This window comes from Carcharhinus amblyrhynchos, chromosome 6 (assembly GCF_965287045.1).
Source record: "Carcharhinus amblyrhynchos chromosome 6, sCarAmb.v2.hapA, whole genome shotgun sequence".
NCBI lineage: Eukaryota > Metazoa > Chordata > Chondrichthyes > Carcharhiniformes > Carcharhinidae > Carcharhinus > Carcharhinus amblyrhynchos.
In genome coordinates, this window is record NC_137329.1 from 94,410,309 (window position 1) to 94,427,227 (window position 16,919).

Consider the following 16,919-nt stretch of genomic DNA (forward strand, 5'->3'; position numbering starts at 1 on the left):
TCCTGTTGTTGGCCGGGTGGAGGGTAACGACCTTTCCAACATGGCGCCGCTATTGGCCCGCCGCCACAGAGTGAGGGCGCTCCTGCGCACTCTTAGTGCTGGGCGGTGTTAGGAAGGCGCAGTGAGAGCGAGGCCTAGGTATATACCTCGGTGTAGAGAGCACAATGTTCCAGTTCCTGGTAAGTGAGGGAGGGAATGGTAATGGTAAGGGTGTGTTTCCTTAGCTGAGGCCGCTGTGAGCGGGTGTCCGGGGCTGGGCCATCAACTTCCCCCAGAGTCTCCCTCCCTCCCTTACTGACCGGGCTCCTGCTCTCTGGGCGTTGGTTCCCTGTCACCTCTCCAGCCAGTGTGTCTGGGTTTCCCTTCAGGGTGTTTGTGTATATACGGTATTGGTATGAACTTCTGTAAAGCGTCTGCTTGGCTCGCCTGCTTTCAGTGAATTAGAAGGTTGTAGATCAGGCAGCACTGGAGGATTAGAGTATTTCATTTTGGAAGGGATATTCAATTAAACTTCGTTCATCTGCTAGGTCTGTGTGGAATTAAATCAAGTTATATGACCCCACCCCTCCGCCCAGCATTCTTCTCTCGCAAGTATAAAGCAGCGTAATCATTCGAACTTTACCCCCCACCATATCTTTATTGATAAAATTATAGAAATATTACATCACAATTCAAAGTTTACATTATGTCAAGTGCAAAACAATGTTTCTTGCTGCTGTATGTTATTACATTTACAGTTAATTACAATGCCATATGTCAAAATTATAGCTTGACTTTTTTTTTACAGTTTTCAGACCTCTGGTGCACCATAGTGAGAGAGCCTTATGCCCCTTTGTGGCAGCTGCACCAAGTTTTAGTGTGCTTGGCATGTATTCCTGAACCTTGGGACGTGACACTCAGCCATTGACAGCTCTTGGCACTGGAGGACCAACAAATTCATTTCAGACTGACCAAAAATGTTTTTGTTGAGTTGATGGTCCTCCATTGGCAGTTGATGTGTAACTCTGCATCCATGGGAACAACCCACAGAGCATTATGGAGCTGTTAGGGGTGCACTTCAATAAAATCACTGCATCTTTTTTCTGACCTGCTTTGCAAAGATTGGTATTCTTACAACCATAGAAGTAGGAAGAGGCCATTCAATCCCTCAGACCCACTCTGTTATTCTTTCAGATCATGAGTGATTTGTACATCAACTCCATTTATTTGCCCTAACTCAATATAGGTTATTTTCACAGTAACGTCATTGCAGTGTTAATGTAAGCCTACTTGTGACACACATAATAATAATAAAACTTTAAACTTTATATCATTTGATCTCCTTACCAATAATGATAACAGCTTGCATTTATGAAGCATATATAATTTACTTAAATGTCTCAAGGAATTTAAAACAAAATTTTACACTCAGCTATGTGGGATGCTAGGACAGATGATCAAAAACTTGGTCAAATAGATAAGTTTTAAGGAGTGCTTTTAAAGGAAGCAAGAGAGTTAATTCCAAAGTTTAGAAGCTAGTTAACTGATGGATATACAAAAGGCGAGACTAGGAAGATAGTAGAGATCCTGTGAAGTTGTAATTCTGGAAAATATTTCAGAAATGGGAGGCAGTCATAACACAGCAATACCCATTTGGACCATAAAATCTGTTTCTTCACACACCTGCTTGCACTGTATATATTCTTTACTCAAAAGAAAGGCTTGCATTTCTATTAAGCCTTTCGTAACCTCAAGCTGTCCGAAAGAGTTTTACGTCCAATGAAGTCTGTTTGAAGTGCCATCACTGTTGGAACATAGGGGATGTGAGGCAGATAAATTGCACACAGCAAACTTCCACAAACAGCAGTGATGCGATAAGATAATCTATTTTCAGTGGTGTTAATTGATGGATAAAACTGTTCAGGACACCAGAAATACCCTCCCAACTCTTTTTCAAGTGTTCTTTTATGTCTACAGACCCGGCCTTGTTTTAAGATCTTTACGTGAAATACAGTACCTTTGGTAGTAATGCACTCCCTCAATATCTCACTGCAAAGTCTGCCAAGAGTTTTAAGAACATAAGAAATAGGAGCAGGAGTAGGCCTTCGAGCCTGCCCCGCCATTCAATAAGATCATGGCTGATCTGTCGTGGCTCAGTTCCACATTCCTGCCCTCTCCCCATAACCCTTAATCCTCTCGCTTATCAGAAACCCATCAACCCGCATCTTAAAAATATTTAGCGAGGCAGCCTCCATGTGTTTGGAATGGCACTTGAATTCATAACTTTTTACTCCAACTCAGTAATGTTCGTAAGAGCATTGCTCACTCTGGTTGAAAAGAGTGAATTTTTTGATTCTTGCTGCTCAAAATGTACGAGTTCAATTTGTTCAATTCACAAGCTCAGTCGTAAGTGACACTGTGCCCTGTTTAACATCCCAGCTCCCAATATGGTATCAGTAGAAGATTAGAAGGTGGTGAGGGAAAAATATTTTCACCCCAGAGGGTAGTAGAGTTTAGAACTCACTGCTTGAGAGGCAGTAACCGTCAACTCACTTGAAAGCTATCTAGATATGCAGCTCAAGTGCTGTAACCTGTAGGGCTATGGACCAAATGCTGGGAAGTGGGATTGGGCTGAGTGGCTTGTTTTTTGGCTGGTGCATGATGAATAAAGTAGTCTCTTTCTGTGATTCTAACTTACCAACTGAGCAATAGCGGAACATTAAAAGTAAGCAGAGAAATTGCTGGCAATACACAAACAGAGAGAGGGAAACAGTTAATGTTTCATGTCATGATCTTCAGAACTGTTCTTCCCTGACTCTCCAGTTCACAACCTCTGCTACTCTGGGACTCTCCCAGCTGCTGTGCTCCCTTCCTCTTGCTTCCGACCTTTCCCGCCGAGACTGAGAGCCCTGGGGATGAGGTGAGAACACAAAAAGCAGGAACCAGAGTAGATCAAATGGCTTTGCCATTCAGTACGATAATGGCTGTTCTTCAGTTTCAGCTCTGCTTTCTTGCCCATTTGTCATATTCTTCGATGCCCTGAGACACCAAAAATTTGTTTATCTCAGCTTTAAATGGTTTCAACAATGGAACATTCATAACCCTTTGAGGGAAGTCATATCTCCTTATCTCAGTTCTAAATAATTGGTCCCTTATCCTGAGGCTATGTCCCTGTATTATAGACTCCTTGAACCAACAGAGACAATTTCTCAATGTCTGCTTCAAGCCCCTTCAGAATCTTGTATGTTTCAATGCGATTGCCTCTGATTCTTGTAAACTCCAGAGAGCACAAGCCCAATTTACTCAGCTTCTCACCATATGACAATCCCCTCATCCCATGGATCAACTTGGTCCAACAAAGATGCACTATCTCCAGTGCAAGAATGTCCTTTCTTAAACGTGGAGACCAAAACTGCACAATACTCTATCTGATCTGATTGATGGAGTGGGAATACAGGTGGCAGATGAAATTTAATGCAGGGAAATGTTACATTCTAGCAGGAGAAGCAGTATAAATTAGAGGGTACAAGTTTGAAGAGACACAGCAGAGGGAAGATGACATAGCAGATTAAGAAAATGATTAAAGAAGCTTAAATGATCTGGGGCTTTATAAATCAAGGCATAGAGTACAAAGCAAATAAGTAATGATTAATCCTTATAAAATTTTGGTTTGGCTTCAACTGGAGTATTGTGTTCAAGTTAAGGCACTGCACTTTAGGAAGTATAAGAAAGCTGTAGCGAAGTTCAGAAAAGATTTACGCGAATGATGTCAGGGATTAAGGGCTTCAGTTACATCAGTAGATTGGAAAAAAACTGAGGTTGTTCTCCTTGGGAAGAGAAATTTGAGAGAAGATTTGATTGAGGTGTTCAACATCATGAGTGGTTTAGACAGAGTAGATAGAGCAGAATTGCCCTCATTAATGGAGGGGTCGAGAACCAGACGGCACAAATTTAAACTGATATGTGAGGAAATACTTTCTTATGCACAGAGTGATTAGGATCCGGAATTAATGCCTGAAAGGGTGCTGGAGGAAATTTCAATTGTGGCTTTCAAAAGAGAATTGAATAAGTACCAGAAGAGGAAAAAAATAGCATAACTGTGGGAAAGATGGTTTATTTCCTGAGTTTTGAAGAAATTAGATTAGAACATTCGAGATACTCTAACTATAAAATTGGAAAATTCTCTTGATTTGTTCCTTGAGGTTGGGAAAATTGTGCATGTCATTCTGCTATTTAGAAAGTTGACAGTGGGAATCCAGGGAATTATGGATCAGTTAGTCTAACATTTGTTGTTTGGAGGTTACTAGAGGCCATAATTCAAAATATTGTGACTGAACACCTTGATCAGGGAGCAAGCATGGATTCATAAAGCCTCAGTGACACCTGATTGATTTTTTTAAAAATTGATGACTAAAGTAATGGGGATGTCTACGGATTTCTAGAAGACATTTAATCAGGTCTCTCTAATGAGAATGTTAGCTAAAGTCTAAAGTTGAAGCTCATGAAATTGAAGGTAAATTATTTGACTAGTTAGGAAATTAGCTGGGCAGCATGAGACAGAATGGACATAATGATCAGGTACCCTAATTGGCAGGATGTGAAGTGATTTCCTGCATGGATCTGCATTGAGATCTCACATATTTACTATATTTATTAATGATTTAGATTGGCAAATTTGGATATGTGGCCTTCTATCCAATAACACAAAAATAGCCGGTATAAACAGCATAGATGGACATTAAGTGAACGGTAAATTGTGGCAAATTGATTTCAGTGGACATTAGCTATTTTAGAGCAACTTTGGACATCACACCTTAGGAAGGATACCTGAATGATGCCTGAACTCCTAAGAGTTAAATTAATGGCAGACTCTAAAAATGAGAGAGAATGACCTTTTTAGGAGCAAAATTAGAAACCATTTCTATATACAAAAGCTGGTAGAAGTTTGGAATGCTTTTTCACAAGCAGCAATTAATGCAAGATAAATTGTTACTTTTAAATCCAAATTGATGGATTTTTACTTGCCAAAGGTATTGAATGATATGAGGCAAAGGCAGGGAGTGAGATCTGGGATCAGCTATGATCTCATTAAATAGTGGAACAGGCCCAAGAGGCTAAATGACCTACTCCTGTTCAAATTAGTGGATTTATAGAAGGTTCCTAAGAGGAAAATGGGAGGAGGAAAGATAGAGTTCAGGAAAATCAGTGCGAGTTAGTTGGTAGTTTTAGTTTCATTGTGGGGCTAAACAGAGGATAGACAGAAAGGAGGCAGGAATTAGATGAAGACACAGTTTGGGTGGAGGCTGGCAAAATTGAGGCAGGATAGAGATGGACTAGTTTCTGTATAGTTCATTGAGGGTTGTGATGATGGACGAACAAATCTTGGTGTGGTAGCCAAGTTTAGGACAAAGTAGAACATTAAAAAGTCAGGAAGGACAGAAGTAGAGAGTGATTAAAAGTGCATAAATGGACAAATGGTGGGATGAAGACAGGCAATGTTAGATGTGCACGTGGACAGCTTTTGACAGAGGACTTTAGTATACTAAAATAAGTCATTGTGAATGTCCTGGTCTGTCACATGCAGTGTATCTAAGACTTATTTTAGAGAGGGGCTAGGATTTAGAATGATGAAATAAATTTGCCCTTCAGACAGCCACTTTATGCTATATCATATTCATGCATAAACAATAGATGCAGATTCTGTTGCGTCTGTTCATAATTTCCACAAGAACAAGTTAGTCTTTGCCATCTGACTGACTTGGAAGTTTAAGAAATATTTTCCAGTGCAGCTTGTGACCCACCCAATTTAGCTGTGGCTCAGCTGAGACTCAGCCAAGCTGTGTTTATCATGGGTGTGTTCAAGAACTCTCTGCTTATGAACTGCTGTTGGGAGAAAGTTTTTTTAAATAAACATTTCTCTTCATACCTCTGCATGCTTTTATTTTGACAATAATTTGTATTTATGCAGCATATTTAATATTGTAAAATATCCTTCTGTAAAGTTCAGAATCAAAAATTGATACCAAGCCACGTCTGATATTAGGACAGCTGATGAAAAGTTTGATTTAAAGATGTAGGCTTTAAGCTGTTTCTGAAATGAGGGTGGATAGGCAGAGCACTTTAGTAGGGAAATTCCAGAACTTGGGACCTGGAGAGTTGAAACACAGCCACCAGTGGTGGAGGGAAGGAAATGGAGGAACACGGATCTCAGAGGATTGCGAGACTGCGAGTTGGAAGGGCCTCACATTTAGCTGTATTCTTAAAAATTCTCATGCTAATACATATTCAAAGTTTCATCTCAAATGTAAAGATTATAACAATAAAGCTATCAAAACAGTAAGAAATGCTTTGTTGCAGTAAATGCTAGAAATTAGCTAGACGGAAAAGATAAGTGAGCATTTTAGATACATACTATCAAGATAAGACCTGTTGTCTCTTTACAGATTCACAACTTGCTATTATATTAGTACCTCAAGTTGAAAAAGTAATCAATGAAAAATGGATGGCGAACTAAAGACAAAATTAAGTCTGGTGACTGACATCTTTGTCAAACAATTTGCCTTCAAGGATGTTCTTGAAGAAGGAGGAAGTGCAGAGGAGTTTAGTCAGGGAATTCAAGTGCATGAGGGCTAAACTGTTAAAGGCATGGACTACCAATGGTGTCAGAATGGAAAGAAGAGGTGCACAAGAGGTCAGAGTTGGTGGAATGGAAAGTTTTGGGAAGCAGTTGTAGGGTTGGTGGTGGTTGTAGCATTGCAAGGGCCTGAGATCCGGAAGGAAATAAAAATAATAATTGAAAATTAGAGGTGTTATGGGCCCTTGGACCAGTGTGAGCCAGCAAGGGCAATGGTGCTGGGTGGACCAAAAAGAGGGATAATATCAATGACAAAGATATAAAGTTTGTATTAGGGATCAAAGTCATGATGTGGGTATGCCGGCGTTGGACTGGCGTAAACACAGTGAAAAGTCTGACAACACCAGGTTTTAGTCCAACCTATTTTAATTTAAATTTAAATAGGTTGGACTAAAACCTGGTGTTGTCAGACTTTTCACTGTGTTTAGGGATCAAAGACAGTGATCTCAATCTTCCCTGTGTTCAGCTGGAGGAATTTGCAGCTTAACCCAGTGTGGGTAGCAAACAAGTAGTCTGATGACAGAGTGGTGAAAACATCCCAAGGGAAATGATGGAGATGTAGAAGTTGATGTGCTCTTGTGTTTGCTGATCTACATTGGCTCCTAGGCAAGCAACATCTTGTTTAAAATTCTCAAACTTGTTTTAAGAACATAAGAAGTAGGAGCAGGAGTAGGCCATCTAGCCCTTCGAGCCTGCCCCGCCATTCAATAAGATCATGGCTGATCTGTCGTGGCTCAGTTCCACATTCACGCCCTCTCCGCATAACCCTTAATCCCCTCGCTTATCAAAAACCCATCAACCCGCGTCTTAAAAATATTTAGCGAGGCAACCTCCACCACCTCAACGGGCAGAGAATTCCAGAGATTCACCACCCTTTGAGTGAAGAAGTTCCTCCTCAACTCCATTCTAAACCGCCCCCCCTTTATCTTGAGGCTGTGCCCCCTAGTCCTACTGTCCTTTCTGAGCGGGAAGAGTCTCTCCACCTCTATCCTATCCATCCCATTCATCATCTTATACGTCTCAATGAGATCTCCCCTCATTCTTCTAAACTCTAACGAGTACAAGCTTAGTTTATTCAGCCTCTACTCATAGCTCAAGCCCCTCAACTCCGGTATCAACCTAGTAAACCTCCTCTGCACTCCCTCCAAGGCCAAAATATCCTTGCGTAAGTACGGCGCCCAAAACTGCCCACAGTACTCCAGCTGCGGCCTCACCAATGCCCTATACAGCCGCAGCAAGACCTCCCTACTTTTATATTCAATCCCCCTCGCTATGAAGGCCAGCATCCCATTCGCCTTCCTGACCACCTGCTGCACCTGCGGGCTGGGTTTTTGCGACTCATGCACAAGGACCCCGAGGTCCCTCTGCACCGTTGCCTGCTGCAGTTTTTCGCCACGTAAGAAATAGTCCTTCCTACCATTATTCTTACCAAAGTGGACCACCTCACACTTGCCAACATTAAATTCCATTTGCCATTTCCTGGCCCATTCGCCCAGCCTATCTAGATCCTTCTGCAGACTCTCCACACCCTCCGCGCAATTTGCCGTTCCACCAATCTTGGTGTCATCAGCAAATTTCGACACCATACACTCGGTTCCCTCCTCCAGATCATCTATATAAATGGTAAATAGCTGAGGCCCCAGCACCGACCCCTGGGGCACTCCACTAGTCACCAACCGCCAATCCGAATAGCACCCATTGACCCCCACTCTCTGCCTCCTATTTGACAACCAATCCTCTATCCACGCTAACACCCTACCCCCAACTCCATGTCCCCTTACCTTCTGCAATAACCTCTTGTGAGGTACCTTGTCAAACGCCTTTTGAAAATCAAGAAAGGCCACATCCACCGGCTCTCCTCTATCCACCGCCCTAGACACACCCTCAAGAACTCCAATAAATTTGTCAGACACGACTTCCCCTTAACGAAACCATGCTGCGTCTGCTCTATCAAGCAATTCCCCTCAAGATGCCTCGCTATTTCCTCCTTGATGACGGATTCTAACATTTTACCTACAACAGACGTTAAACTAACCGGCCTTTTGCCTGGCACCCTTCTTAAACAACGGCGTAACATTAGCCACTTTCCAATCTTCCGGCACTTCCCCGGAATCCAGCGACGTCTGGAAAATAACCACCAAGGCATCCACTATCACCTCCGCCATTTCTTTCAGAACCCTCGGATGCATTCCAATTTTAAATCCCTCCTTGGTCTTTCCTCCCTATCTTTGTAATCTATTTGTGCTCTACAACCCTCCGAGATAAGTCAAAATCTGAAACTCTTGCCAACAGAAGTATGTACATAGAATCTTACAGTACATAAGAGGCCCTTTGGTCCATCAAGTCTGTACTGACATTGATCTCAGTGTAAATATTTTCAGTTGAATCAATAGTCTCAGTTTTTGAGAAATGAGTGCATAGGATAAGGAACAAAAAGAGTAAATGAAGTTGTGGTACAACTCAACTGCTCCTCCAATTCTGGCCTCTTGAGCACCTCTGATTTTAATCACTGTACTATTGGTAATCTCACTTTCAGTTGGTACATAGGCTTCCAGCTGCAAAATCAACCTTTAACCATCACCCCTCTGCCTCTTGCCCTAAAACAATTTTGGATGCAATTTTCCAAAGTGGCCTGGACCCCATGGGTTCTTACCTTCTTGATCAGTCTTTTGTGTGGGACCTTGTCAAAAGCCTTACTGAAGTCCGTGCAAACTACAACAACTGCACTGCCCTCATCTACGCACCTAGTCACCTCTTCGAAAAATTCAATTAGACGTGTTAGGCATGATCTCCTCCTGACAAAGCCATGCTTACTATCCTTGATTAATCCTTGCCTTTCCAAGTGGAAATTAATTCTGTCCCTTAAAAATATTTCCAATAATTTCCCTACTACTGATGTTAGACTCATTGGTGTATAATTACCTGTTTTTTCCCTACTCTGCCTCTTGAACAGTGGCACCACATTAGCTGTCCTCCAGTCCTCTGCCACCTCTCCTGTGCAGTAAGAAGTCTCACAACACCAGGTTAAAGTCCAACAGGTTTATCTGCTAGCACTAGCCTTGTGCTTACCCCAGTCCAATGCTGGCAACTCCACATCACCTTTCCTGTGGCCACAGAGGATTTGAAAATTAACATCAGAGCCCAGAAATCTATCGCACTTGCCTCACACAGCAGCCGAGGATACATCTCATCTAGGCCCGTGGATTTACCCACTTTTAAAACTGCTAAAACAGCTAACGCTTCCTCCCTGTCAGTGCTAATCTGTTCAATTATGTCACAGTCCCCATCCCTGCTTTCTATACCTATGTCATCCTTTTTTATCGTAAACACAGCTGCAAAATATTAGTTTGATACCTCACCTACATCTTTTGGCTTCACACAAAACCTTGGCTACTTTGGTTGCTAATGGGTCCTACTTGTTCCTTGGTTATCCTTTTGCCCTTAAAGACTTATAGAGCATCTTTGGATTTTTCTTGATTTTGCCCACCAGTGTTTTCATGACCCGTTGCCATTTTTTTTTAGAACCCCTTACGCTTTCTGTACTCCTAGAGCATCCATGGTTCAATCTTTACCTTTATTTGAACGTATTAACATCGTACACTCTGTATTTCATCTTTGAATGACTCCTACCATTCTGATGTGAATTTTCCAACATGTAGTTATTCCCAGTTCGCTTTGGCTAGATCCTGTCTTATCCTTTTAAAATCAGCCTTCCCCCAGAAATCTTATTTCCGATCCATCTTTAACCTTTTCTGTAACTACCTTAAATCCTACCGAGTTATGGTCACTATTACCGAAATGCTACCCCATTGATACCTCCACCACCTGCCCGACTTCATTCCTTAGAAAGTCTTGCAAGAGAGGAGACTTTTTATGTGCTGGCTCAGAAAGCTCCCCTAGATGCAGCTTAAGAATTCCACCCCCTCTAAAGCGTTTCACACTTTGAATATCCAATTAATATTGGGGAAGTTGAAATTCCCTTCTATTATTAGCCTATTATTTTAACACTTCTCAAATTTGTCTATGTATTTACTCTTCTATCTCTCCCTGACAGTTTAGGGGTCTATGGTACATGCCCAGCCACATGATTGCCCCTTTTTGTTTTAACTTCCGCCCATCTGCCCTCATTTGATATATATATATCAAATGATATTTGCTGAGATCATCCTTCCTCACTGCATTAATTGACACGTTGGTATTACAACACCAAGTCCTTTTTTTATATTCCCTGTCTCACCTGAAAACTCTGTACCCCAGAATACTGAACTGCCAGTCCTGCCCCTCCTTCAACCATACCTCTGTGACAGCAATAACATCATACCCTCATATGTTAATCAAAGTCCTTTAAGACTGCTTGCATTAAAATAAATGCCATTCAACTGTGCCATATTCTCTTGTGCCTTAACATGTATCTCCTTGCCCTACCTTCCAGGCTGACTCTGCTTTTGTTCTATACTTGATCATACCTACAAATTGTGAGCCTACTCCTGCCAAATTAGTTTAAACCTCCTCTCCTGCAACAGCACTAGCAAACCTCCTAACAAGGAAGTTGGTCCCATTCTGGTTCAAGAGCTAACTGTCCAACTTGTACAGCTCCCACCTTCCGAGACATGGATCCAGTGATCTGGGAAAACTAAAGCCTTCTCTCCTGCATCATCTCTTCAGCCACACATTCACCTGTCCTTTCCTTCTGTTCCTGTATTCACCAGGAGTAATCCAGAAATTACAACTTTTGAGGTCCTGCTTTTCAATCAACCAGCCCCCTGATTCTTCCTGTGGGACCTCCTCCCTCTTTCTGCCTATGTCGTTGGTACCTGTGTGAACTGTGACCTCTGAGTGTTCACTCTCTTCTTTCGGGATGTCTTGGAGCTGTTCAGTGACATCCTTGACCCTGGCACCAGGAAGGCAACACACTATCCTGGAGTCTCCTCTGCAGTCGCAGTGGCACCTATTTGCGCCCTTCACTATCGAATCTGTGACCGCTATTGCTCTTTCGCTGTTACTCCTCCCCCCTTGTGCAGCTAAGCCACCCACGGTGCCATGAACTTGGCTCTGGCTGCACTCCCCAGAGGAACTGTCACTATCGCCATTTCCCAACAGAAAAACGGTTCTCACGCGAGATGCATTCTGGAGTTTTTTTGACTGCCTGCCTGCCCCATTTTTTCTGACTGGTGGTTACCCATTCCTTCTCTGACTTCACTTCCTTAAGCTTACTTTTAATATTTGTATTGATTTGTTTCTGTGCTGGCTAATGATGCTGAACAGCTTTGCTACGTTATGAAAATTCATTGCTAGTCAGTTGCTGCAAATGTAAGTGGAGCAGCTCTGCCACTGATGTATGTGAGCAGAAAATCTGACATAATGTCTTCGTCATGGCAGCAATGAATGGGAGCAGCTGCTGAGCACTGAAGTGCAAAGAGCAACTTTAATATAATTAGAAACTTCATAACTAGCCACATAACTCAATTTTATCACCTCACATGTCTTTATAGAGGACCATCAAAAGTTTTTGAAGTTTATTGGTGTCACAAATAAGGCTTACATTAACACTACAATGAAGTCACTGTGAAAATCCCCTAATTGCCACGTTCCAGCGCCTGTTCACATGCACTGAGGGAGAATTTAGCATGGCCAATGCATCTAACCAGCATGTCTTTCGGACTGTGGGAGGAAACCGGAGCAAACACACGCTGACGTGGGGAGAACGTGCAGACACACCGCCCAGACAGTGACCAAAGCTGGGAATTGAACCCGGGTCCCTGGTGCTGTGAGGCAGCAGTGCTAACCACTGTGCCACCGTAATCAACTGCACTTCCATTGATTTCGACCCTAACATTCCTTATGTAACAGATTTGAATATACATTTAGTCATATGTACACATGCTCAAAAGATGTTTATGATGTTCTTTCCTATACAAAGTGTTACGTGTGGGCACTTGTCCTAATAACTTTGTGCTTTGTTTCAGGTAGGATTTACTTTTGGAAACCTAGTGGGAATGTATCTGGCTCAAAATTATGAGGTATGTTTATGAAAATTAATTATTGCACCTCAGGGATAATTTTGTTTAAGTCAAGACATTAATCGAAGGGTGCAATGCTAATGTGTTATGGTTCTGGTATTTCTATAATTTTTCGGTCCAGCATCATTACAAAGTTATTGAACTGGTTTATTTCATTTTCATTTCTCTTTTTTTTTGTTTCCTTATACATAATGTTTTCCAAAGCATTGAAATTAATCAGTGACATACTCTTGACTATCTTTGAATAATGTGCTCTTTGGAAGACAGCTTTCCTGTGCTTTTTTTTGTTGCTTTAAACACAGACATCAGTTGTAACAACTGCACAATCAAGTCCCTGTCTTTGATGAGCTCATGTTACACAATCCAACAAGAGTACTTGGTCAAATCAAACAACATGAATCTATTTGTTTATACGACTCCTTGAGTCCATAATTCAATATAACAACTTGGATATCATGCTTTGCCATTCCAGACTGACTATGGCAAACCCTAATTAGCCCTAAACACTTGTACCAATTCTACCTTTGATCTGTACGTTCTGCATTGACTAACATTAACTTACAATACATTAAATGACATACAATGCTGATTTCAGATAATATGGAGCCGAGAGAAACTCATGTTCAACAATCTTTCCTGATGATCCCATTACCATGGTTGTATGGTCCGCCAAACATTGTGATGACTTTATTAGTATAAACAGTGATAAAACCACATGCCCCAAATCTTTAAGACAAGGATCAGTGACTTTCCCATTTTCTTTAGTCTACCAACCTTCACAAAATAGCCCTGTTCAGCAGAAACGAAAGCTGTTTTAACCCATCGTGTGCTGATTCCATAGTGTGATACCTGAGAAGTGTGAACCCACATTCCCACTCAAGTGTACAAAAATGGATCTGGTACTTTTTAACTCCAGTGGTAAGTCTAATGTGGCTTAGATTTTATCCCCTTTAACTAGAATGACTCGCAATATATAATCGCAAGGGGCTTTTTTAAGCCTCGTTTCTGTGATGGATAACGTACAGTGGTTATAGCAGTGGTCGTGAGTTCAAATTAAGCCCCTTTCCCCAGCAAGTTGCTAATGACTCAGGATTATGTTGGTTCACAAGTGGTTCCAAATCACTGAAGCCATGGTAAAAACCACCTAATTCCTTCAGGGCAATTTTGTTCCTTACGTAGATAACTTATTCATGCTGGTGCAAGGTGGGTAGCTTATAATTCACGTTTCTTGATTCACATACATACCAAGCTAAGAAATTAGAGTTTCATGTTAGAACTGTAGGCATACCTCAAACATTCCTCTCAAAAAAATCTTTGGAGGAAGTGTAATTAATTAATTTCAAGAAACGTGATTGCCTAAAGTTGGAAGACTGTCAAAGAAACTTGCTTCCCAAATTCACTGAAAATTTAGATTTGTGGGGGGCGAGGTTAACCACATGTAATTATTATTACTTAAATGATGGAACTGTTGACCAGTGTGGTACGGAGAAGAATGACGTTTGTGGTTTTACTCCCACTACCCAAATAAAAGATACATCTTTAAACAGGGAAAGGAGTTGTTCAAAAAATACTCTAAGTTTTAATGTGGAAGAAGATAGGTAAAGATGCAACATTATCCCCATTCGTCTAACATTCATACCTAGACAATTCACAGGTGCTTGTTCATGATAAACTTCCATTGATTAGCTTAGAAAGCTGCAATTGTTTACTAACAAAGGAAGCTTCAACAGTGATCAGCGGATCCTTGGGGAGTTTTGGGATAATTACAACAAAAAGCTGCCCAACCTTGATACTCAGATCCATCCTTCATGGATAGCTGAATCCAAACTGTTCTGGGTATATAATCTGCTTCAGGCCATATACGCAAATGGTTTATTGCCAGGTTTTGATGTGTACATCTATAGCAGGAAATTTATCCTCAGATTTTTATTCCCTCTTCAGATTCCAAATATCTATAAGAAGTTTGAAGAATTCAAGAAAGACGCAGAGGGCCGAAAAAAACCACCAAGTAATTGATCCTGAGGTGAAAAGTCCACGGAGAAGATTGGGATGTTAGCATTCAGTTGCAAATGGACTGGATGCGTTGAGTACCAAACTGTTTTGGTTCAATTTCAGTTCTATTTATTTAGCCTCTATTACGCAGTCAACTTCACTACTTCAGAGTCACCTGTATTTGTGTCACCTGTGATATATTATTGCTTTACCACATTTAGTTAATTTGGGATTTGGGTTTGATACTGCTTGTGTTGATAATAATGGATTGTCAATTTTAGTTAGTGTTTGTTGAAAAGCTAATGATGACAACATGAAATCTATGCTGATTCTGTGCTATTTTTTGTATTATGAGAACAGTGCATTATAATTTCTATTATGAAATATAGTCACTGGTATTGTAACAAAATATGTCTCGGCGTTGGTCGACTTTTATTTTCCCCAACATAAACAAGTGGCTGTTTGTGCGTAAGATAAATGGAAAATTTTATCAGTGGTTCGGGAAACACAATATTCAAATTAGCCAAGTATTATAACAAAATGTAAAGGATAATCCAGTGCTTCTTAAGGTACACCCAGGAAACACTTAACGTGACAGAACCAAATCATTATTCAGTTTCTAAGTCTATTTTTAGAAAACCACAGATGAAATTGAGGCTCAAACTGCATCAGAGACTAATTAATGGTGATGAGCTCTAGCTAATGGATGGGTTACATTAACACACAGACTGGTAAGCCCATTAAAATCTTGAGCTAGTCTTCCAAATCAACATACCTGTATTTCCTGAAATACATAATAGATACAATCTCAAAGGAGAGGGTGTTACAAGATTCAGTTATTCTTTGAATGTGTATATGTGTGAACAGTGCATCACCATCTAGCTCCAGATCAACTCCAACCTGGCTATCTGAATTTTCTTTGGAAAACAAATCTCACAAAGCAGTACGCATTGTAATGTCAGCAAGGGATTGATGGTTCTTTCCAATGTGTCTATACTTTAGAGAAACAATTCGAATGGTAATATCTGCAATCTGTATACTATGTGTTAATGAGACCATGGCTCTCGTAGCTATCTCTGCGTGCATATGGAAAGGTGCTGAATGTTGGGGCATTATTCCAAGATGGAATCAAAATTCTTTCTTATACTTCCCATGACGAGATAATGACCTCTTATTCACAATCATCTAAGGAACTGTTTCTTTATTCACAAGTGCCTATAGCCTGTACTTTTTAATACCATAACCTTGCTATTTTGTTTATAAGCAGAATATTTAGCATAACTTTTTTCTTAAAAAAAGCATGTAATAGCTAAATGGTGGCCTCCTGTACCATAATGACAATGAAGTGTTGGAGAATTGAAGAATAAGTGTGTACTTACGCCCTGTCATGTCGGTACATTATAAAGAGATTGCAACAGTGCATACCTGGGGGTCCTTGTGCATGAGTCGCAAAAACCCAGCCTACAGGTGCAGCAGGTGGTCAGGAAGGCAAATGGGATGCTGGCCTTCATAGCGAGGGGGATTGAATATAAAAGTAGGGAGGTCTTGCTGCAACTGTACAGGGCACTGGTGAGGCCGCAGCTGGAGTACTGTGTGCAGTTTTGGTCGCCGCACTTGCGCAAGGATATTTTGGCTTTGGAGGGAGTGCAGAGGAAGTTCACTGGGCTGATGCCGGAGTTGAGGGGGTTGAGCTATGAGGAGAGGCTGAAGAGACTGAGCTTGTACTCGTTAGAGTTTAGAAGGATGAGGGGAGATCTCATTGAGACGTATAAGATGATGAAAGGGATGGATAGGGTAGAGGTGGAGAGATTCTTCCCGCTCAGAAAGGATAGCAGGACTAGGGGGCACAGCCTCAAGATAAGGGGGGGCGGTTTAGAACAGAGTTGAGGAGGAACTTCTTCACTCAGAGGGTGGTGAATCTCTGGAATTCTCTGCCTGTTGAAGTGGTGGAGGCTGCCTCGCTAAATATATTTAAGACACGGGTAGATAGGTTTTTGGTAGGCAAGGGGATTAAGGGTTATGGGGAGAAAGCGGGAAAGTGGAACTGAGCCACTTCAGATCAGCCATGATCTTATTGAATGGCGGGGCAGGCTCAAAAGGCTAGATGGCCTACTCCTGCTCCTATTTCTTATGTTCTTATACTTAACTTCATAAAGCTCTTAAGTTATTTGACGTGTTCATCATCTGAGAGGAAGACCCTCCAATAACTGCTCTGCCATCTTTCCCTTTGCAAATTTGGCAGATGCGGTTTCAGAAGGGTCCTCTTTTAGCCATAAAAAAGCAACTCATTTCCG

The 16,919-nt window shown here is 41.4% G+C and overlaps 1 protein-coding gene across 1 annotated transcript; it reads left to right on the forward strand.

The window, feature by feature from the left end:
- The first annotated feature begins 10 nt into the window (after window positions 1-10).
- On the forward strand, window positions 11-15,034 carry stmp1 (short transmembrane mitochondrial protein 1). The gene is made up of 3 exons (XM_080191705.1): window positions 11-179; window positions 12,580-12,633; window positions 14,575-15,034. Exons 1-3 carry the CDS (start codon window positions 165-167, stop codon window positions 14,647-14,649), a joined length of 144 nt encoding a protein of 47 aa, XP_080047831.1. The 5' UTR covers window positions 11-164; the 3' UTR covers window positions 14,650-15,034.
- Window positions 15,035-16,919: the final 1,885 nt, after the last annotated feature.